This window comes from Toxorhynchites rutilus, chromosome 2 (assembly GCF_029784135.1).
Source record: "Toxorhynchites rutilus septentrionalis strain SRP chromosome 2, ASM2978413v1, whole genome shotgun sequence".
Lineage (NCBI taxonomy): Eukaryota > Metazoa > Arthropoda > Insecta > Diptera > Culicidae > Toxorhynchites > Toxorhynchites rutilus.
In genome coordinates this window covers 134,541,673-134,564,691 of record NC_073745.1, presented here as the reverse complement: position 1 = coordinate 134,564,691, position 23,019 = coordinate 134,541,673, and the positions used below count along the sequence as shown (strand labels likewise).

Sequence of the window (23,019 nt, the reverse complement as noted above, 5' to 3'; positions counted from 1 at the left end):
AATTGGCTCAGAATGCTAGGGGTGTGATTTCTCTTCATCAACTTTTTATTTAGTTACTAATTCAACTGCAAAAACGTTCCAATTTAAGTTTGCTATAGAATCCGATAGATGAGGTTCTGACCTATCTTCCACATTGTCATATACAGCTGGGAATGTATTTGCAGCTAAATTATGACCAAAAGAGAGAGTCGATGTATAAAATCGACCAAATCACTTACACCCCTTTCATCGTAAGCCCCTCAATTCTGACAAGTACTGCTCGCAACTGGACGACTTAAACGCAGCGACCAGGACAAATGTTTAGAATTAGCCAATAAAGAATGCGTCGTGTTCCACCAGAACAATGTCAGACCTCATGTCATTTTGGTAACCCAGCAAGATCTTTTGGAGTCTGACTGGGATGAGTCACTCCAATCGCCTTATTCACCATATACTACAACTTCAGATTATCACCTTTAATGTCCCTGCAATTTTTTCTTAAGAGTAAGAGCTCCGTCTCTTTGTACAGCATAGAATTGAACATGTTCTGGAATGACCTAATTTTGAAGTTACGTGAATGATGGCGATAAATTGTGAAACCATGTAATGCATATGTAATTGAATAAATTTATACCTACCTATACAACCGATGCTGACGATTTCATCCTAAAAACACAACCCAATACTTTATAAACAAAACCCGTTATTGCCAATACATAACTCCTCAATTTAAAGTAATCACCCTCTGAATATCTTACTCTCACATCACACCGCACATTACACTGAGTTCCCTGCAAAATTTACGATACAAATGGAAGGTAAATGTCAGACAATCCGGCTTATTAGTAGCAATTTATTCTATAGAAACCCACACTCGCACATTCATGGAAGATGCCAAAATTTGATGGCTCGTTTTTTAAGGTACCTCGTCTGTCTCGCTCCCTTGTCCCTGTTCCCTCTACCAAATATCAGATCATAGTAAAATTGGGTAATAACAATAATTTATGGGCGGCATGAATAAAGCATCCAACGGCTGTAATGTCGAAAATGTAACATTTTCTCTCAGGACCCGCTGCTGTTGGCGCTTCGGTCTGCAAAAAGCAAACATGTAGCCTCCACCACTATTTCCTCACCAACGAACCAGTGGTTGGTTACAGGTAGCGAGCTATAGTTTTTTGTTGTTGTTTTCGCTACCGGTTTTGGAACCACACCACACTACACGGGTGCTCAATTTCATGGAATAACGCCTAGGCGCCTGTTATGCCATGAAATTTCATCTAATTTCACTCCAGGTGGAAGAAACGTCCCACTGCCTGGGAGGGAACAATACGAGGTGAACCACCGCCTTGTGTTATGTAACAGAGCGCAATGTGATTTCCCCATAGGCAACTGCTGCTCTATCTCGAACCAAATAGCCATTCAGTCCCGGCACATTGAAATATTGGAAAAACAGGGCTCCTTTCTATATATGAAATGCCATCATCGTTGGAATCGCACGGATCGTATCGGCACACCAAATGTGAATGTATCCGGTATTTTGAAGTGGTTGCGTTCTCTCCTGGGCCACTTAAAAGAAATAACAATCCGTATTTGTCGGTCCAACAGAGCAGGGGCGGCCGTAATTAGCCGTATCAAGGAATTCAAACTTAAAAGTGTTTCACTTTTGAGTGTCCGGTTGAGAATGTTGTAAAATGGTTGGAAGTTTCATGCAAAACATCGTGTGTCAGTGTGAATGTGTGTGCATTCATTTATTCTACCTTTAGCCCAGCGTGGAGTGCATTCAGGGGTCCGTCCGTACGCCTAAAGGTGTATACACATGTATGCAATGGATAACGCCCATTCGCTGTAGATTTGCAATAGTCGGCCGGAATCATACGAGTAGCATTTGCATGGGGACTGTAGACCTATTTATCAGCTATTCATTGTAGGGATCGGTGCAGCCCAGCATGTATATTCGTACATGTCGACTAGCCTCTAGCTAGCTTGTGAACATTCAGTCAACAGTGGTGTTCTGGAATATGTCAGCCGTACCTGTGTGCATTGGTTGTTACAAGTTAAACTCATGAATGAGAGCAGCTTGACGGGCAATAGAAATGCTGTAACATCAATCGTTTCGCTTCTCGCAAGGGGCTTACTATGGGATGGCGATTGATAAGCCAAACCATTTCTCTACGGATCATACAGACGGCATCGTTCGTGTAGAGCAAGAATGGCTCTCATGGCTGTCCGAATATGAATACACGTAAATGTATTCCTCTTCGAGTTGAAATGGGATAAGCATTTGCTCGATGTGCATCAATAAGAAAATGGCTAAACATTAATATTGTGTGATTCGAGTCAAAAACGTTCTCTAATATGAATCATTCCGATAGTCACCTTACAATTGTATGAAAAGTATTCGGGAAACGTTTGATCCATTTTTCGAGCACTATCGGGTACCTAACTTTTTGTATAATTAGTTGTTCGGAACTTTAGCGATGTTGTCTCGTTGTTTTCAGTTGGTTGAGTTGGAGGTACGGATCTTCAACCAGGAACCATTTTCTTTCGGAGTGTTTCCCAAGTCTATCATGAATATAACGAGGTAAAGTTGCTGCAGCCTGTTGTGTACTCTCAGATTTATTACATTAGTGAGGATTGACTTTAACACAACGTATTACAACAAGAGAGTAGTCGCCAGTGACTTGGTTCAAAAATTTCAAAAGAGTTCACATGGAGAGTTCAACTCAGAATTACTCGCAACCACGGACATTAAAACGTGCAAACTAGACATACTGATCTGTCGATGAGTGACACAGAAAGCGTATAAGATGGTCTAGCAACGAGAGTGTGACTGGTAGAACAACACAATTGCTTCATTTATTCATCTATAGGATCTTGATTCCCTTCAAAGTACTCCCCTTAAGAAGCTGTCCTTTTAATCCAGCGCTTCTGATATTCTGGAACTCTTCAGCTCTTTTGTGCTTTTGGCGATCAGCTGCTTCTCTGTTTTGAACACGGAATTATTGAAGTAGATCCCCGTTTGTGGTCCACCCAAAAAGAGGGTATTTTTTTGTGAAAATCAACATTTTTAATCAAGTTCTCTTTGAAAATTCGAAGGTCACTTTTTCCCATACATCCATTGGCACTCTTATGCCTACACATATTTTTTCTGAATCTAGACTGCATACTTTCATTTTTAAAAAAAGCTACCGACACGATGTTTAATGAGTGTTTTTCACATAACATATGTCGAAACCAGAGAGGCTTTTTTTTCGTTTTTGAGTAATGATTTTTCAAAGTTAACCGATGGTCCGCAAAATCATTGACGAATTTCATGCCAACTCGACTGACCGTTGGCAGCACCATCTCAGACAGCAGTGAAACGTTGTGGGCGTAAAGACATGGGTCATTAAAGCAACTTTGCATACTTGAAATATTCGAAAAATAATTAGACTACTTTTTGGAAAAGCCAATTTCTTATTTTTCTTATTTTTATTTTCATTTTTTTACAGAAATTTATAGCTTAAAAACTATGATACCTACAAAATTCTGGTCAAAGGATGAAATGTAGGAAATTATGTAAATTTTCATAAAAAATACCAAAAATTTTTTGGAAAAAAATTTCGCTGACAAAAAAAGTTATTTAAAAAATTAAAATTCATTTTTCTTAAAAACGTATTTTTTTTAAAATTCCCAATATATATATATATATATATATATATATATATATATATATATATATATATATATATATATATATATATATATATATATATATATATATATATATATATATATATATATATATATATATATATATATATATATATATATATATATATATATATATATATATATATATATATATATATATATATATATATATATATATATATATATATATATATATGATTAGCCCTTACAACTCCAACAAGTCGTACATACATCGGAAGATGGGCACTTTTACAGGAAAAAAGTTTTTCGAACAACTTTTTCATGTTTTTTTATGAAAAAAATGCAACTTATCCTAATTTTCTTTAAAGTCATGATAACGATATACTGTATTCGACAATGTTTTGGATCTTGTTAAAATGTAAACTTTTATCGAAAACATCAACCTTCTATCTTTTATAGTTTTTGGAATATAAGTTATTTTTATATGAAGACTCCTGAAAAAAAAAAATTTTGCTCGTTACATTTTTGTGTGTAAATTCTCACATTTGACATATTCTTGACATGTTTCTAAATAGAACAGTTAACAGAGCATGTAAATTGCGATAATTTATACAAAAAAATTTTATTTTTTAATATACTCTCAATGTGCACATTTTAAATAACGGGTTCAAGCACATTTCAACAAGATTAGCTTCAGGAAAAAGTTTTGTTGGTTTGAATTTGGCGCTTGAAAATTGTTTAAATTCAATATTCGAATGATTGATACATGGTCCACTCTGTCTACACATTATATAGAGCCATTTCGCCATAGTAAATGATACATGGTCCGCTCTGACTGCATACTATGAGGGGTTTTCATTGATCAATCATAACAATTTCGATCAATTATTCCTGCTGTATGTGTGATTTTCCAAATTTGATGAATGTGGTATGTAGCTTACATAATGCTTAACCAAATGTAATCAATAATTCGAAATTTTCAATTTTGCGACAGGTCCCCTCTGACTTAACACCGACCAAATATATAACAGATAGCAGCATGATTAAATGGAATCTATTTTTTTCTCTTCATATCTAATCCGCAGGTCTCATCCGGACACTCGCCTCGCTCGATTTGGAATCCAAACCGAATTATTGGCTGACAGTATGCGCTCAGGATCAAGCGGTGGTTCCTCTTCACTCCTGCGTTCAGGTAATAAGATTATACATCTAGTGTCGACGGTTTTCGCATTGAAAACAGAGTTGGTACAAATGTCAAATGTGTACTCAACCTCCCCCATTCACTTTAGGGGGGTCCAATTCTAATTTGCAAGTCCCACTTGGTCGGTTACAATGGATCACTTCTTCTTCTTGAATGGCGTTAACGTTCCTTGTGGATTTTTTGCCGTCTCAACGTATGCATTAACTAGCGTCATTTGTTAATACTTAGTTGAGATTTCTTAAGCCAAATAACACGCCTTGAATGTATTCCGAGGGGTAAGCTCGTGAATACGCGTGATCACAGTGCAAGTCGAAGGAAATTTCTTTGACGAAAAATCCTCCGGCCAGAACGGGAATCGAACCCGAACACCCGGCATGATAATGTGAGACGCTAACCACTCGGCCACGGGTGCACTTTACAATCGATCACATCAAGTCGAATTTCACAGCGTGAACGATTCATTATAAAAAAAATCGTTATGAAGAGTGATTCATACAAAAGAATTTTGAAACAGCTGGACCGCGGGTAATACGGACAGTGGGGGTAATATGAACAGGTGGTTGATTTGTATATTGTTTGATATTTGTTTGAATTTCAGATTCCTGTTAATGAGAACATCATCTGAATGTTATTCTATAATATTTAAGCCACCCTATGGCAATGAATACTGATAAAAAGTGTATAAGAGAAACAAAAACCGAAAATCATACATGATTCCGCGTGTGGATGTAATTTTAGCTGCTTCGATATTAAGCATTTTGAGTGGTTTAATATCAAAATTCAATTCGCTGATGGTTATATTTCGGTTTGTGAGTTAACAGAGAAGCGATATTAGGTATGTACGGAAAAGTAAATTCATTTTTGAGTGGAAAATTTAAATAATTGGAATAATTGTACTGGTGGGGTAAAACGGACAGTTGCCAGTGGGAGTGAGATAGACTGTGAAAAGTCTGTTTAGTATGCTCCTAAGGAATGCCCTGCGTCTATAAATGAACACCAAATCGCCAAATGTGGACTGTTTAGAAGCTGACTGGAACCAAAAGCAAAATAGTTTTTTTTCTGTATTATAGTGATTTTCAACACTTTTGGCTGGTTCGTCACTTTTTCCTTCCATTTTTGGAAGACTGTCGGGAGTGAGAATTGAACTCGTTACCTTTAGCCTGAGAGGCATGAATGTTACCACAACGCCAGATCGCCTCCCGGAGCAAAATAGTTGAGGGTATGTTCGTTTATACTGCTAAAAAGCGCGATATCACTTCTAGGTGGATTTATTCGATTTTTTTCATTTTTCAACGGACATTTGTGATGAGTTCAGTCCTTGGTTGATTAAAATTATTCCTCTCGCGATCGATAAACCTCTACACTTCATACATTAGAAACCTGTCCATATTACCCCCACTATATGTCCATATTACCCGCATCGAAAAAAATGTTTTACTTTTCGGTCTGCTTTAATTTCAGTAAAAAACATTGAAAAGCTCTTTTATGTAATATATTTGGCCAATTAGGTAGAGTAACAGTATATTGAATTGCAAGAACCAGCATCGAAATTTTGGGAAACATGAGTTTCCAAAAATATAATTAAAGTTCTTCTTAACATGTCCGTTTTACCCCCACCTTCCCTACTTGAATTTCAGGTCGAACGAACGACACATCTCTTGAGACTATCAAATTCTCAGCTATTTTTTTTTTCATTTTAATGTGTGTGAATGGAAGGGATTCGCGACAAAATTACATTGCACACAAATCGTTCAAGCTTTTGAGCCTTTGGGTTTGATACATTAAAATTTTAAGTGAAAAAATGTTCAGATGTATTGTTTACAATGTGTGAGTTCATACGGCACAATCGATTCCTGTGAGACAAATCTTGTCGACAGAGCTCTCTTGTCAAACCTTTGGCTTGTATTACGAAGTTTTTCACTGCCGTAGATTTCCTTTCAACTGTCGAAAGCTACTAGAGGAGGTGCCCGGTGCAATCTCAAAGCTCGTGCTTCGATAATTCTGCATGACGTATGGTGGAACAGATTTGTGTTGAAATACGTTTGAACAGCCGGATGCTATTCATCTGTGTTGTCTATTTTCCACCGGACTGTACAAGCGACTCGGATTTAATAGCGGATCATATTGAATCTCTCAAATTCATCAGGGAGCTGGCTTCTCCAGTTGACGATTTGTTCGTTCTCGATGTTTGAAACCTACCCTAAAGAATGCTAAAGAATGTTCGAAAATTCATTATTAAATTTTCAAATGTGTTTGTCGATCGTGCACTGTCACCTTAGTAGGTTGCTACTAGCACATTCCTACTTTCGAATTTTCGTTGAGCCGGTTCGACATTAGAATTTCAAGAATGAGGACACTGGATCCATAACGATCAATTCAAAAAGTTCACAGCTTGAAGACATGGGACCGCTCTGTAGTAATCAATATTTCGTTTATCGTCTTTATTTAGGGATCGGGAACATCGTAGCTAATTTCCACTACAGATATCAAGCGATCTCAAGCATATGTGCTGTCAGGGTACATTTATGAAAAGGTAGTCTGGACTGACCAGTGCATCAGTAACAGTGAGGCTGTGACGTGTTAGCTTTGCAAGTATCATGGATCGGTATAATGAATTTGTCTAAATAAGTTTATTCCTTCTGTATGCGTAAAGATAATATTTTTAGATTTTTTTTCTAGTCAAAACCTAGGGGAAATTGTGGTTCGGTAATTCAGAGTTTAGCTTCCTGAAGCTCTCTGTAGCTCTCCGATACCTCCTACTGCAGTGCATGAATTAAGCTTTTTTTAAGAACTAGCAGAATCATTAGGTTTTTCATTGGAGATGTTGATAGTGCTGCTCCCGATTCCATTTGACGGAATATCCCTCTCGGGATAGTCATATTTCGTCCCATTAGAAAACAGGACCAATTCCGCGGATGTTCTGGATGATTTATGATTTTTTACTCTTTCTTGATGACATCGGGTCTCGAATCACACAAACCAATCGCACAAATCATAAAATCGCACCTAAACAGTCACACAAATGAGAAATCGCACAAAAAGCAACCGCACAAAAACAGGTTTGACTGTACTTTAATATAGAGAAAACATATTTGAAATGAAAAAAAAAACAAATTGAGCTTTTTGAAACCCGAAAAATCACCCAAGTACACTGAATAGGGGTTTGAAAAATGTTTATTCCAAATGTAAAATTCCCAGAGTGTCAATTTTTGACAAAAACATTTTTTTTTCGAGATGACAGTAGATGTTCATGCAATTTGAATAATTAATAATATTCATGCAATTTAAATAATTATGCCATGCAGTTAAATAATTAATATGCTTCGGATTGTCCAACATGTGCCAAATATACCCCGTTTTGTTGTAAAATTTGTTGTCATTCTAAAGGTAGCTTCATAATGTCTTTATCATAGAAGTCTTGGTCCTTATTGGCGACAAACTCTAGCATTAGATTTTTACAATCTTATCTTAATCCCAGTTTATTATCAATCGGGAAATTTTGCAATTCGAGAAAAAGGTGGTAATCACTTGGTGCCTGGTCCGGACTATATGGTGGATACATTAAAACATCCCATTCAAGATCTCGGAATTGTGTGGCCTTGCGTTGTCATGATGGAACACAACGTCTTTTCTGTTGACCAATTCTGGACGTTTCTGGTCAATCGCTACCTTCAAAACAGTCCATTTGTTGACAGTAGAGATCTAAAAAAAATTAAAAAATCAAAATAATTTAAAAATAAATTAAATTGCACGTATTTCACGATTGCAGTTTCAGCATCATAAACACCATTCACAATTTCCGCAATTTCCTTTGCTTGTATTTCCACCTTTTTGAAAGAAAAAGTCACAGGAGGGTTGTGTCCGAGACACGACCGCATAGTTGACGAAGCATTCCGTTAGGCTATCTGTCGATTTTGGATATGTTTGAAGAATTACAACGTTAAACTCTTTGATAATGATTTGGTGGCCCTGAAAAGGGCCGATTTGTTTGGTTGTTGAGTATTGTTTGTTCACTCCACCAGTGTTTACCGAGTGATGATGACAGAAGGATGGTAAACAGTCGTTGGATGGTGCGTATCAGATAAAAGTAGAACGAGATATAATGAAAACCGTCCTCTGTGATCCTAGATGAGATGCCTCCTGTGATATGTATGGATGAAATAAAGAAAAAAAAGCTCACCAATGTAATATAAGATAATTATCAATACAGAACACAATTATCGATTTTCTCATCAGTTGAAACATGTTACAGGCAAACCTGTTTTTGTGCGGTCCCTTTTTGCGTCATTCCTCGTTTGTGCGAATCTTTTTGTGCGATTTTATTATGACATCGGGTCTTGAATCACACAAACCAATCGCACAAATCATAAAATCGCACCTAAACAGTCACACAAATGAGAAATCGCACAAAAAGCAACCGCATATAAACTTTAAACTGTTGCCTGTACTTAAATATAGAGAAAACTTATTTGAAATGGAAAAAAAAATCTTTTATAATTTTTACATTCTGAGTGTTTATTCGACTCAATGCGAATTTTAATTGGACTAATAACACCTGATACTATATGTAGAGCATATGGAAAATCATTTTTTCTAATATCTCTTCACTTTTCCAATTTTTCTCGCTCTATAAACTTTCCTCGGGTGTAAATGAATACAACACCTTGGTTTTTATTTATAAAATATAAAAAAAAATCGTTTCTTATATCAAGTCATTTTTAACACAACTGCTACCCTATACAATTGTACACTTACACTTGTGCTAAATCTTTCACAAAATCCTATTTGAAATTTACCGAAGCAACCAACATTAAAATTCCAAATTTAAATTTTATTTGCTAGAGTTAATCGTATCACTCACCTTAGTTGCGATACAAAAATGTCACCGACTTGCATATATTTGCAATGCCGATTTCCCCCAGGCAGCTTGGTGTTGATGTCTCTGTTAGGGAATACATTTCGGTAGGAACAAAAGTTCCCCCTACTTTCATGTATTTGCAATGTCGATTTCCCCCTGGCAGCCTGGTTTGGATGTCTCTGTTAGGGACCCGCCGCATGTGTCGTCAATTTCGACCAATCAGAAGTGAGTATTTCCGTTAGAATAGGGGTTGACATTTTTCAATTGTTCGATAGTAAGTTTCATGACATATATTATTCTCTTCAATATAAAATATTGTTATGGAGTGCCGAAATCGATTGACGCAAAAATTTCATCAACCCATCATGAAATGACTGAGTAATAAGCGTTTGAAATTGGACAATTTTCACGATGTACTCGATTTTCAATTTGTAATGTTCCCAATGTTCCCGAAAGACGTAATCTTACGTCAAAAGTGTAAAATGTACCGAATTTTCTCTTTGTTGACCTCCATTTTTAACTCCCTGTAACTCACAACTGAATCGAACAAACAAAAAAACAGCAAAAGAGACAGTTGATATAATCATTGTTGTGTTATTAATAGCACAACAGCCCGATGTTTCTTGCAGAACAGAGTAGTTATATGGATGAATCGATCTTCATTCAACCGTAGATTGATCTCCATCGCTGATAAATATTGCGTGGACGTAGTTATTCTATAGCAACACAAAGATGGTCAATTGAGGGCCCTGAGTTTTGAACTCACGATCGATCATTTAGTAAGCAAACGCGCAACCAATGTGGCTACGAAGACCCCCATAATAATTTTGTGTGATGCAATTTTATCGTTGATACCTTTTAAAAGCGCTACTCAGTCGGGTCAGGTGCCATCGATCGAATCCAGTGATAATCGAAAGTGTCAGAGCATTGGGCGGGAATGTTTACCTGTTTCAGTAAATTCCAGGAAAACTTCTACTGGTTGTTCAACAAGTCGCAGAAAGTTAGAGTGATGCAAAATCACTTTTTGGTGTCTACGGTTCGTAGACTGTCCACGTTCCCTTCAATCGACCTGTGCCCATAATTTATAGTAGGTTGCCATTTCCCTTAATATTTTTGATCTTTTTTTCAAACAATGTTGTTCCATGACAATTCATCTTCAACACAAAAATTTATATTTTTAAAACAGTGATTGCGTGAGAACATGGTTAACGAAATAATGTGCTACATGATAGTGGAACAATTTGTGATTAAGTCATAAAAGTTTATTTTTACCCAAAAACTGCTCACTAGCTATGATTACAACGTTAACAAATTGGCTATGGATATTTTTGTCTGCCTGACAAACCATCGGTTCCTAACGCGTGTATTGTTAGACAAACTCAGTGAAAATAGAGATTAAAGTCATTTTCAAAAGGAATTCCATGAGAAGTGTCAAGATTGTGTTAATGCTTAAGAAGAGCAGAAAATAATAATTTAATTCTATTTCCTTGGCTCAGAACTTATCACCCGAGCCTCGAATTTAGTTCATTTCGGTAGGGGAGGTGGAGGTAAAACGGACATGTTAAGAAGAACTTCAATCATATCTTTGGAATCTCATGTTTCCCAAAACTTTGATGCAGTTTCTTTCAATTCAATATACTGTTTCTCTACCTAATTGGCCAAATAAAATGAAATTAAAACAGAAGGAAAAGTACAACTTTTTTTTTCGATGCGGTTAATATGGACATGTAGTGGGAGTAATATGGACAGGTATGTAATATATGAAGCGTAGAGGTTTGTCGATCGCGAGAGGAATAATTTTATTCAACCAAGGTCTGAACTCATCACGAATGTCCACCTATCTACCTAGAAGTGATATCGGGCATTCCTTAGGAATAGATTAATCAGACTTTTCACTGGCAACTGTCCGTCTTACCCCACCAGTACAATTATTTCAATTATTTAAATTTTCCACTCAAAAATGAATTTACTTTTCCGTACATACCTAATATCGCTTCTTTGTTATCTCACAAATTACTCAGCGAATTGAATTTTGATATTAAACCACTCAAAATGCTAAATATCGAAGCAGCTAAAATTACATCCACACGCGAAATCATGTATGATTTTCGGTTTTTGTTTCCGTTTTCCACTTTTGATCAGTATTCATTGCCATAGGGTGGCTTGAATATTATAGAATAACATGTAGAAGGTGTTCTCATTAACAGAAATCTGAAATTCAAAATGTAACTATACAAATCAACCACCTGCCCATATTACCCCCACTGTTCGTATTACCCGCGGTTCCCCTATAGGATGAAATCATTTCGAAAGTATATTTGAAATGCCTATGGATAAATTGTTCAGTGTTACTGGTATAAACTAGGAACCGATTGGATTTTCTATGATGTGTGTCTAAGTATCAAGTTCGCAAGTTGTATATTGTAATTTGTACTATATGTAAACTATATCTTCTTACATATTCATGACTCTTCTTGTAATCATCTCTTTCTCATCCCAGGTGTTTATCCAAGTCCAAAACGAAAATGACAACGTGCCGCTCACGGAGGATGCAGTTTACTATCCGTCCGTCCCCGAGAGCAGCCCCAACGGAGTGAAAGTTCTGCAGCTGATTGCCGAAGATCGCGATATCGATCCACTGCAGCAGATATCCTACCGCATCACCTCGGGCAACCCGGAAGGATACTTTGCCATCAACAGCAGTAGCGGTAAGCAAAAGGCGTCAAGCACTGGAGGTTATAATTAAGTTTCAAGCTAAATTCACCTACTTTCCAATAAACCCATCGGACGTCAACACCCACCTTACTTAGTTTGCCCACAATTACTCGAAGCACGCTGGAGTAAATGCATTTAAAATTCAATTATTTTCTAATAAAAGTCCACAGAACAATAAGCTATAAATATTGATCGAGACGTCGCTTCGCCTGCTTTCGTTACGGTCTTCAGCTTTCTCTTCGCTCGGTTACCAGCTAAAAACCGTTGCATAGTGACCCGTTCTTCAAGCTTACCAGGCAAGCTTCCCTACCTCACGATAACTGTAACAACACTAGTGTGCAGCCTATAGTCAAGGATTGATTGGATAAATGGAGGGAATAGAGTAGGAAGGATAGTTTTTATTTCCCTAGTTCTGCCTCCGAACCAAGCCTTTCTTCCCGAAGCGGTCGTTCGATGTTTGATTGCAAGCCCAGCCAACACCGCCATTTCCGCCTTCGTTCCGCTGCAGTTTATGGTTGCATTTGTGGTTTCTGTATCGATATTGGAGCAAACAATTGCGCGCCACTGCACCGACAGTGTGTGCGCCTCTCGATGCACGAGGGAGGAGGGTTCTTTCAACGATTCATTATGCAAAACACTCGGCCTCGATTCTGCCGGGGTAGATTGTAGCATCACCTGGTTTAACATATTGGAAACAAGCACTTGACGTGCACGATTTGGTCCAATTCTGTGTTTCGATTTGGGCTCACCATAATTGAATAAACGTTTGAAGTAGTTCGTCAATAGAAATCAATATCCAGGATTCGATCATGAAACCACATACACAATCGGCTCAATAATTAAATGGCGCAGCTTCGAAATGGGGCGGCTAGATCGAAAATCAAATTTGATTCTTCGGTGATAATTTTGATTTATTGCTTGAAACGCAAATAGAAATATCGCTGAGCAAATCAAACACATGATGCAAATGATTCAATGATTCAAGCTTCAATTGCACGTAGTCATAACAAATTCATTACCAATGGAGAACGTTTACCATAACATTTTCTCTTTTTTACCACACGTATCATTATCGAGTTTATTTTCTATTCCAGGTTTGATTACCACTACTGCAAGAAAGTTGGATAGGGAAAATCAACCCGAGCAAATCCTCGAGGTAAGTATTGATTGCCCATTTTCCATAAACAGTAATCATCAGTTCAAATGAGCAGAGGAACAACCCATCTGCTATCTCAGGTTAACGGGAGTGAATACAAAACTTTCACCAATGTTAAGCCAGTTGGGACGACTCACCTATTAGTATTCATGGATTCCATTATCCTTTGCTCAGCCCTTTTCTTTCTCGTCACAACTAGAATGATTATCGTCATGATTCCGATCTAATCCTTTTCTTCGCATACTCGCGGAGATGCCAACCATCAAACATGAATCGGGCACAGAGGAAACGTGTCCTTCTGAAAAGTTCGAAGTTCCATTGATTGTACCATTAACTACACCGTTTTTGTGTCTTTGTAGTTTGAGCTATTCTAAAATATGCCAGAATGCTGTAGGAAAAAAATTACATGAGGATTGTATCCGAGACGCGACCGCATAGTTGACGTAGGATTCCATTAGGCTATCTGTTGTATGCTGAGTTTGGATATGTTTGAAGAGCTACATCGTTAAACTCTTAGATATCGAGTAGGTAGCCCCGAAAATGAACGTTTTGTTTGATTGTTGGGTATTGTTTGCTCACTCCACCAGTGTGACAACCGAGTGGTGACTTAACCAATATTTTGTAGATCTCATAGTGTTTAAATTAAGATTTTTCGAAAAAAAATTGGAAAAAACAGAAAATTTTTAAAAAATCTCGCACAAAATCTATCGGACCTACTAAATTTTAGTCAATTAACGAAATTAGATAAAAATTAGATATAAGAGTTAGAACAAAAAAATCGTTTTTTTCATGGTAACCCTAACGCGACATGAATAGAAAGCGCTAAAAACAACTTTATGTAAGATCTTTATTCTCTAGACAAAAACTGTCACTTCGATAATGTTATTATATATGGTAGAGCGCTCATTTTGATGTTGTCAAAAATAGGGTGACCAACATTTTAGGTTAAATGAAAAATCTAACTTTTTTATCACTGTAGATAGAGACAAACACAGTTCGACAATACTGTAGTTCTATTTATTTTAATCAACTTTGTGGAACAATGTTTCTTTCTACTTTTTAAAATAATCGATTTCGCGAACTCAATTTCAAAATTTATATTTTATTTGCTAGAAATAATCGTATCGTTCACCTTACTGGCAATACAAAAATGGCCCCGACTTGCATATATTTGCAATGCCGATTTCATCAGGCACCTCGTTTTTGAAGTCTGTGTAAGGGAAACACAATTCAGTAAGAACAAGAGTTCCTTCAACTTACATGTATTTGCAATGAACGAACGTGTGGAATCATAAAGGTTTTGAACTTTTCAGTTGCATTTGAAATACTGATTTCCCCAGGCTCCTTATTTTAGAAGTCAGTGTTATGGAAAGACATTTCAGTAGGAACAAAATTTATCCCAACTTGTAATGCCGATTTACCCAAGACACATTGGTTTTGATTAAAAACTAGCGTTGTCAGAAAACGTTTCATCTTTGGCAGAAATGATGCCATTTCGTGTACTGATGCGCAAATAATGAGCTGTTTTTAAAGCTTAAAAATGGTTTGTACGTATGCGAGCAGACATCTCTTTTCTTCTCTGTTTTCTTTTCTCATTTTATTTGGGATTGTGCCAAAAAAAAGTTCATACGACGTCAATGGGGATCGAACCAAGGCCGGCTGGAATGCAAAGCTATTTCACATGAACACGCTGCCCATATAGCTGCCAGCGCTGTTATATAGAAGCGTGATAATATTACACCTCATCATAAAATGAAGTTGAAATGTGTTTTTTAAGAGGATAAAGAAGAACATGAACGAAAATATATCTTTCTCTGTCTGGGCCGTGTATTTGGCAAACTATACGAAAAGCTTTCATATGTTTTCATTTCAATGTGTCTCCTGTTTCGCTCGTTCATATTGGCTAGAGCATATATATATATATATATATATATATATATATATATATATATATATATATATATATATATATATATATCATACAAATGATATACATGTATTGGGGAGTAGAACATTTTCTGTTATTTTTCAGCTCATTTAATGTAATAAATTGGGATGCCATAACATGTGCTAGAAATTAACTTTGGCTGTACGAATCGAGCAATCAGAACGCATGATTCCCATCAAGATAAAGTAAAAAAAATGTTGTGGAGTGGCTAAATCGATTGACGCAAAAATTTCATCAATCCATGAAATAAAATTACTGAAATGATCATTGAAATGACTGAAACATTACAATGAAATTAGATTTTTTTTAGAAATTTGAAATTAGAGATCACTCGCTAACCGTTCATCTATGTGAACCAGTTCATTTAACCGTTCGTTCGCTCTTTCGTTCAGCGGTATCAATATGGGTATCATTAACAACATGTTAGCTGGAATCCAACATACATGGACAGCTTTTCATATCCCAGCAACATAGTTTTTTGCCAATTCAAATATGTCGAGTTTCGTACCAACGAGAGTGTTTTTGCGGGGAGTGTTACTTCGTTACTTCAATATTAAGAAAAAAGCTGTGGAAAGTCATCGCATTTTGGTGGAAGTTTACGGTGACCATGCTCCAACTAAGCGAACATGTCAGACGTGGTTTGCACGGTTTAAAAGTGGTAATTTTGACTTGGAAGACATTCATTCCGGACCGTCAAAACACTTTGAAGATGAAGAATCGGAGACTGTACTCGATCAAGATCCATCACAAACGCAACAAGAACTTGCAGATATACTTGGAGTAGCTCACCAAACCATATCCGATCGTTTAAAAGCAATGGGAATGATCCGAAAGATAGGACATTGGGTACCGTATGAATTGAAACCACGAGACGTCGAAAGCCGTTTTTTTACGTGCAAACAACTACTCCAACGACATAAAAAAAGTGTTTTTGCATCGAATCGTTACTGGCGGTGAAAAGTGGGTCCATTACGACAATCTTAAAAGTCGGGCAACGTATAGAACCCCGGCCATGCATCAACTTCGCCGGCCAGAAGGTTATGTTGTCTATTTGGTGAGACCAGCCGGGTGTGGTGCACTATGAGCTGCTAAAACCAAGTGAAACCATTACGGGGGACCTCTACCGACGACGATTGATGCGTTTGAGTCGTGCACTGAAGGAAAAACGGCCACAATACGAGCAAAGATACGATAAAGTTATTTTGCAGCATGACAATGACCGCGAAAACGGTCAAAACATACTTGGAAACGCTGAAATGGGAGGTCCTATCCCACCCGCCGTATTCTCCAGACATTGATCTGTCCGATAACTACCTTTTCGATCGATGCAACATGGCAACATGATTGTGGCGATGGCTACCACGACATCGAGCATGTTGTCTGGTCGTGTATCCGGTTCCATGCTGCTCGCTCTCAGCTCTCTAGAGCACTGAGAGCACAAGGCAGACAATCGTATATCCCCGTCCGGGATATCTTAGGTAGCCGTGATCCTGATCTTCTGCTTCATCTATACCTGTTCCTCAGAAACGCCGATGTCAACGTTTAATGATGTTTCCTTCGTTGTGTCCCCGTTTCATATCCCTCCTATCCGATCGATAAACTTTTACTTAGTCGCGGCAATACATTCACACAGTGGAGGCGATCTGGCGTAGTGGTAACATCCATGCCTCTCACGCTGAAGGTCACGAGTTCAATTCTCACTCCCGACATTCTTCCAAAAATGGAAGTAAAAAGTGACGAACCAGCCAAATGAGTTGAAAATCACTATAATACAGATAAAAAAAAAAAAAAAAAAAAAATACATACACACACTCTTTACAGACACACGGGCCAAAGGTTGTGCAGTCCACTGATCATTCAACAAGAGCCAAAGGTTGTACCGCTCATGACAACTCTATACGAACTGATGATTGCGCCGGCTAGTGACCATTCTATCCTGGATTCCTCGAGTCGAGAAAGACGCACCACGCTAGATATGAGGTACAGACTAGGGGGGCGTTGCTGATTAATGGTCAGCTGCATCCCAATAGGAAGTATCCCGTGTCGGGCACACGTACGGAGCATTGGAGACAACAACATCCCAATTACGAAAACACTTGTAATACTAACCTCGAGCCAACCGCGAGTAATCGGTTACATATTACTAACATAGATAATAAGAAAAATTGTATTGAACTCCCGGTCCCGTGAGGCTAACGCCAAATGAGCCTTTATAAAAATATATATTTTGGAAAAAAAAACATGGCCTGGTTGACCAGCATTTCTCCAATTTAGATGAAGTCAAAAATTGGATCGATTCGTGGTTAGAAATATGGGAGAAAGTTATGACTAGCGATAGGCAATACTTTGAATATTAAACTTGTAACCATTTTTTTGCAGAATAAAGCATTATTTTTTGAAAAAAAAACGAAGAAACTCACCGGTACTCCTATTAGTTTTTTTACAAGCGTTCTCGTTATATTGCATGGACTGAAAAGTCCCGGGATTATTAATGAATACAATCGTATTTTAGACATAGCTGTATTTGTTCCTCAACATAGTTTGAACATTTTACACTATGCGATCGTAGTTTCCTTCGGGGAAATACACTTTGTATAGCGAGTTTCCAACATTTCGATTCCCTCTCTGTAGTACAGAACGTCTAAGTCTTCGAAATACCCCTCAGTGCCACTCTGCAGACTGCCTATTGGACTTAGGAGTGTGGTAATGGATCCACGTTTCATTCATTGTCACAAAACATCGAAAGAAGTCCACTCGACTACACTTCAGCAACGCCAAACCGGCTGTTAAATTATCTACGCGTCGCTGTTTTTGGTCAACGGTCAGCAAACGCGGCACCCATCGCGCGGATAGCTTTTTCATGTCCAAAATGTCGTTTAAAATGTATCCCACTTGTCCTTTTGAAATGCCTACGACCTCAGCTAACTCTCGTAACTTCACTTTACGATCGTTCGAAACGAGTCGATGCACTTGTTTTACGATTTCGTAGCCTCTTTTGGCCTTCCAGAGCATGGTGCATCTGCAGTGCTCGTACGGCCCATTTTAAGTTCACTAAACCACCGATAAACTGTTGTTCTCGAAAGAGCAGAAATGGAATAACATTTCGTCAACCACTGCATTGATTGTTCAGGAGTTTTTCCCATCAAAAACAATATTTGATCAAAATTCGATATTCCTCTTTTTCCATTTTCTAAACGAGCGCTCACCTAGTGACACTTAAACAAGTGTAGTTTGTGAACAAATAAAATGAATGTCATGAAACTTCAAACTTAAGCAAGTGACAGATGAACCTCTCGAAATGAATCTTGTTAATTTTTTAGTGGCCATTTATTGAAAAATTCCGAGACTTTTCAGCTTTCATTCAATGTGAATTTTTTTTTGTGGAGTGCCGAAATCGATTGTGAAAATCCCATCAATTTATCACGAAATTACTGAGCAATATGCGTTTAAAATTGGACATTTTACACGTTGCGATCGATTTTCGTTTTTCAATTTGTACCCCCAATATGTTCCCGAAAGACGTAATCCTACGTCAAAACCATGTTCAATCCACAATCAGATTTTTTATATTTTCAGCAGAAGATTATTGTAGCGGCTAGTCAAGAATTACATAATACTTTTCATTTCTGTATGCCCATTTGGGCTCTATATTTCCATCAAATATGTCGTGAACGACTTGTTCACTAATTTTGAATGAAAGTCTTTGCAACATGAATGACTCTATTTCCGATTTATTATGAAGTAGTTCCTCGGCAAATTCACAGATTTTAACTTCACCTCATATTTGTGAAGGCTCGCATTATATATTTCTCTCTCTCTCTGGTTCCAGGTTTTAGTGATGGATAATGGCGCCCCGCAACTTTCTTCCACGACCCGAGTCGTTGTCCAAGTGGAGGACGTCAACGATCATGCACCCGAGTTCGACCAAAAATTGTACAAGGTGCAAATACCTGCCAATGCCAAAATTGACCAGCCATTGTTTCAGGTAAGTGTCGGAATTTACGCTCTAGTCGTCCCTCATTTATTCAGTTTCCCTTGTATATTGATGTTATGCTTGCTGTACTTGTTATGTTCTCATCGGTCAGTAATCAGATATGGTTATTACAGCCCGCCATTGAGTCATTAGATCCTCATCCCGGGTTTCATTTTTTCGTTTATTACTCATAAAATATTACTTACATAAATACATCGCAGCATACTTTTATTTCATTACCAATTTTGCACGAAGCACCAGCGTCATCAAGCATGGAGGAAAATATGGTTTGCTCCTCTCGTCGCTCATATCCTGCGCACACTCACATTACATGCCAAATCGTAGGGAAATTAATTACTCCGCAGGTGCTAATCTGTCACAGCCGAGCGTGCGAAGGTACGCGTGCCGAATTTAATGTCTTCATGCACGACTGCTCGTATTTTTACTCATTAATGAAACAATACACACATATTACTGACTTCCCTCCTCCGTCGTGGAATTTCCATATTCGTAACAGTTAGATTTTAGTGGAACATAAAATTGTGTCTCAGACACGCATGGCATTTTTCATTAAAAACCCATAAATGATACAAGTGACGTAAGACATAAAATTCTGCTCTAAAATTTTTCATTTGTGCTTCATTATAGGAATGGATCGAATATTTTCTCTTAATTTTGATATGACATAATCGGCCCACGGTTATCTTCACATGAATTGTGATTAGAGATCCGAATCAGAATTGAAAAGAAGTAAACTATTAGATCAACCCTGTTCAGAGTTCCGAGCATTACCTATGCAAATCAATACACTCGTTCGGACACATTCGCTCCCAGCAATGTCATCTTGATTGCACACATTGCAGAAAACGCATCAAAGCATATGGCTAATACGATTGTTGCCCTTGCAGAGCCGGGCCATTGAGTGCCATCGCAAGTCACAAATCTGTGTCACTGAGTATTCGAACGCAGACGAGGTTTAGCAGTTTATAGCTAGGAAATTGTTTAAACGTATTAATTGCAGCACTGTATTAATTATGTGCACGTCCGGGACGCCACGCGATTGACCGAGATATAATATCTCTGATGGCCTGGAATGTTAATTAAATTGTTTTAGCGAAGAGATCGACTGTGTCTGAGAGGTGCGGCATCTCGTGATATTCCGACACATGGTCACGATTGATACAATATCTTGAAATCGGAGCGTATTACTGGCAGGACTTTAGCTTGAGTAATGTAATCCGTTCACTGCACAGGCCATAGAACAGCATCGTTCATACTCTGAAACGCTACATTAGCCATTACAATAATTTAAAATAATGCATTTAGATGTTTAGTTTGAAAACAACATTTCAATAGCACGTAACTCTTTAATTTCACTAAAATGTTGTAGAAAATTTTGTATCATTCTGCGAAAAACCAATGTTGATTAAGACAAAATAATGGGTGGGCTATATCTATGATAAAACCGCAAGGTTGACGTAGGACTACCATTGACTTAGTAATCATTTGTTTGTATTGATCAAATTTTCGATTGAATGAGTGTTGTGTTCATATCCGCTTTTGTAGTTTTTTCAACGGATCATGACAATGGATGCTTCGTCTAAAATTTAGGGCAAATAAAATACACCTCTTCATCTGTTCTGAAGAAAATAAGCGTCAGTTGATATCAGAGTTCTTTACAATTGGCATCATTATTTAGTGCTCGCATCAAATTAATTTATATAACATCCGCTATTATTAGCTATTTGAACAAGTACTAAAATTGAATAGAACGTGGCAGAGATGTTTAGTTACCCACATTAAGTTTTGTTTACAACATTTCTGTAATTTTAACCAAATATAAAGTGCCGTCATACGGGGGCAAATTGATCATCGGGGTGAAATTGATCAAACGTAATGATGAAAACAAACTGATTTTTTTAAGGAATCATTTAATTAAATTTAAAAACTTTTTCATATGACACTTTATGATCATCTATAGTTTCTTTTGATCAGTGGTTCTCATCAAATCGCTTATTAAATTGCATAATTTTTTTTTCTAAACAGCATTTTCGTTTCGCTTTTCACGCTGGTAAAAAACACATTTCCAACACCACCAAATGATATTAACCCTTTGTGGTCGTATTAAATTTGGGCATGGATGTCGTACTGGTCGGAATTATTTTTCCTTGAAAAAGCAGTGATACATGCAAGATTACCAAAATAAACATTTTTTCATATATTGAAACTATATATTGAAACATTCTCCAAAAATGAATCGTATTAAGTATAATCAACACATACTTTTATTTTTATTATTCTTGAATATGATACACTTTTGCCATTGATGCAATAAATATGTAATTAATGCTAGGAATGTGTATCCGAAAAGATCTGCACTTTTCACTTTCAACAAAGATTTTGTTCACATTAGATTATTCAGATGACATAGGTAACTTATGCAAACGATTATTCTGCTCTTTAAAAACAGCTACTTCAACATAATTCAAACCAGTAGAATCAAATAATGATTTTAGCGTATTCGAAATGACCAGAACTTTTCACTTTGGATTAAAAAAGATTTTGTCTCTTGAGACATTTATGCGATTATTCAAATAACATGAGACATTTAAGCAAACAGTAGTTCTGATACTCATGAACAACCTTTTTCATCACACCAAAATGTTACAATGACTAAATTCTGCTGTTACGTTGTTTGTCTCGCAATCATATGCATTCAACGCACTGTGCGTTGTCTCGCGTGGGCGACTGCTTTGTTTGATACTGAGTACCGTTATCTATTACTCATAGTATTGATTCGTGAACAGGACACTAGACATCAAGCTTCGTTTAGGAAAAGTATAAGCTGATACTTGGTTGAGTAAAATATAAGATTAGCATAGTTTCTTTCTGTGGTGGCTGAGAGCAGACAAGCGAGTATATTCATATTCATTCACACCCAGCTGATTCTTTTCGAGTAAGAACAGTGATCAGATAGTTACAATTACAATTAAAAGAAATGAGAAAAATTAATTTTACAAAAACGCACCATGAAAGACATTTTTTCAAACCAGGCAACACATATTGCAGCTCCGTTTTCTCGGAAACAGCTGAACCGAATTGGTTGCGATACGTTTCATTTGAAAGAACCCTTTAAAGTTTCATCGGATTCGATTCACGGGTTCCGGAGATATCGTCGGTACAAGTTAAGGGGCACAGATTCCAGAACCCAAAATTACCGAAAACCCTAACCCATAGGTTATCAAACATCATGATGTTTATTTTTATTGAATTCAAGCCTATATAACCTCATTGTCGTAACCCGGATATGTTTCGGATCAGAATTCCAAGGAAGTGACCACTTTATGACCAGAACCAAATTCCATCCGTCATCCGTCATACGTCATATCGAATATCATTGTTCGTCAATACTAACTTTAGATCGAGATATGAAAAAGGCACGACTACATCTTTAGGTGGATTAAATCAGATTTTGTATCTTCAAATCCTTGAATTATTATTTTAATAACCGTAGGTTAAGATTTCAGCGAATTGC

General features: G+C 37.2%; 1 protein-coding gene across 11 annotated transcripts in view; it reads left to right on the top strand.

The window, feature by feature from the left end:
• LOC129770468 (fat-like cadherin-related tumor suppressor homolog) overlaps positions 1-23,019 on the top strand; it is a 576,674-nt gene that overhangs the window by 447,879 nt on the left and 105,776 nt on the right. For all 11 annotated transcript variants that reach the window (XM_055773312.1, XM_055773318.1, XM_055773317.1 and 8 more), the window contains 4 exons: positions 4,719-4,825; positions 12,193-12,400; positions 13,502-13,563; positions 19,341-19,496. In XM_055773312.1, coding sequence (XP_055629287.1) covers positions 4,719-4,825; positions 12,193-12,400; positions 13,502-13,563; positions 19,341-19,496 — 533 coding nt within the window. The remainder of the gene's footprint in view (positions 1-4,718; positions 4,826-12,192; positions 12,401-13,501; positions 13,564-19,340; positions 19,497-23,019) is intronic.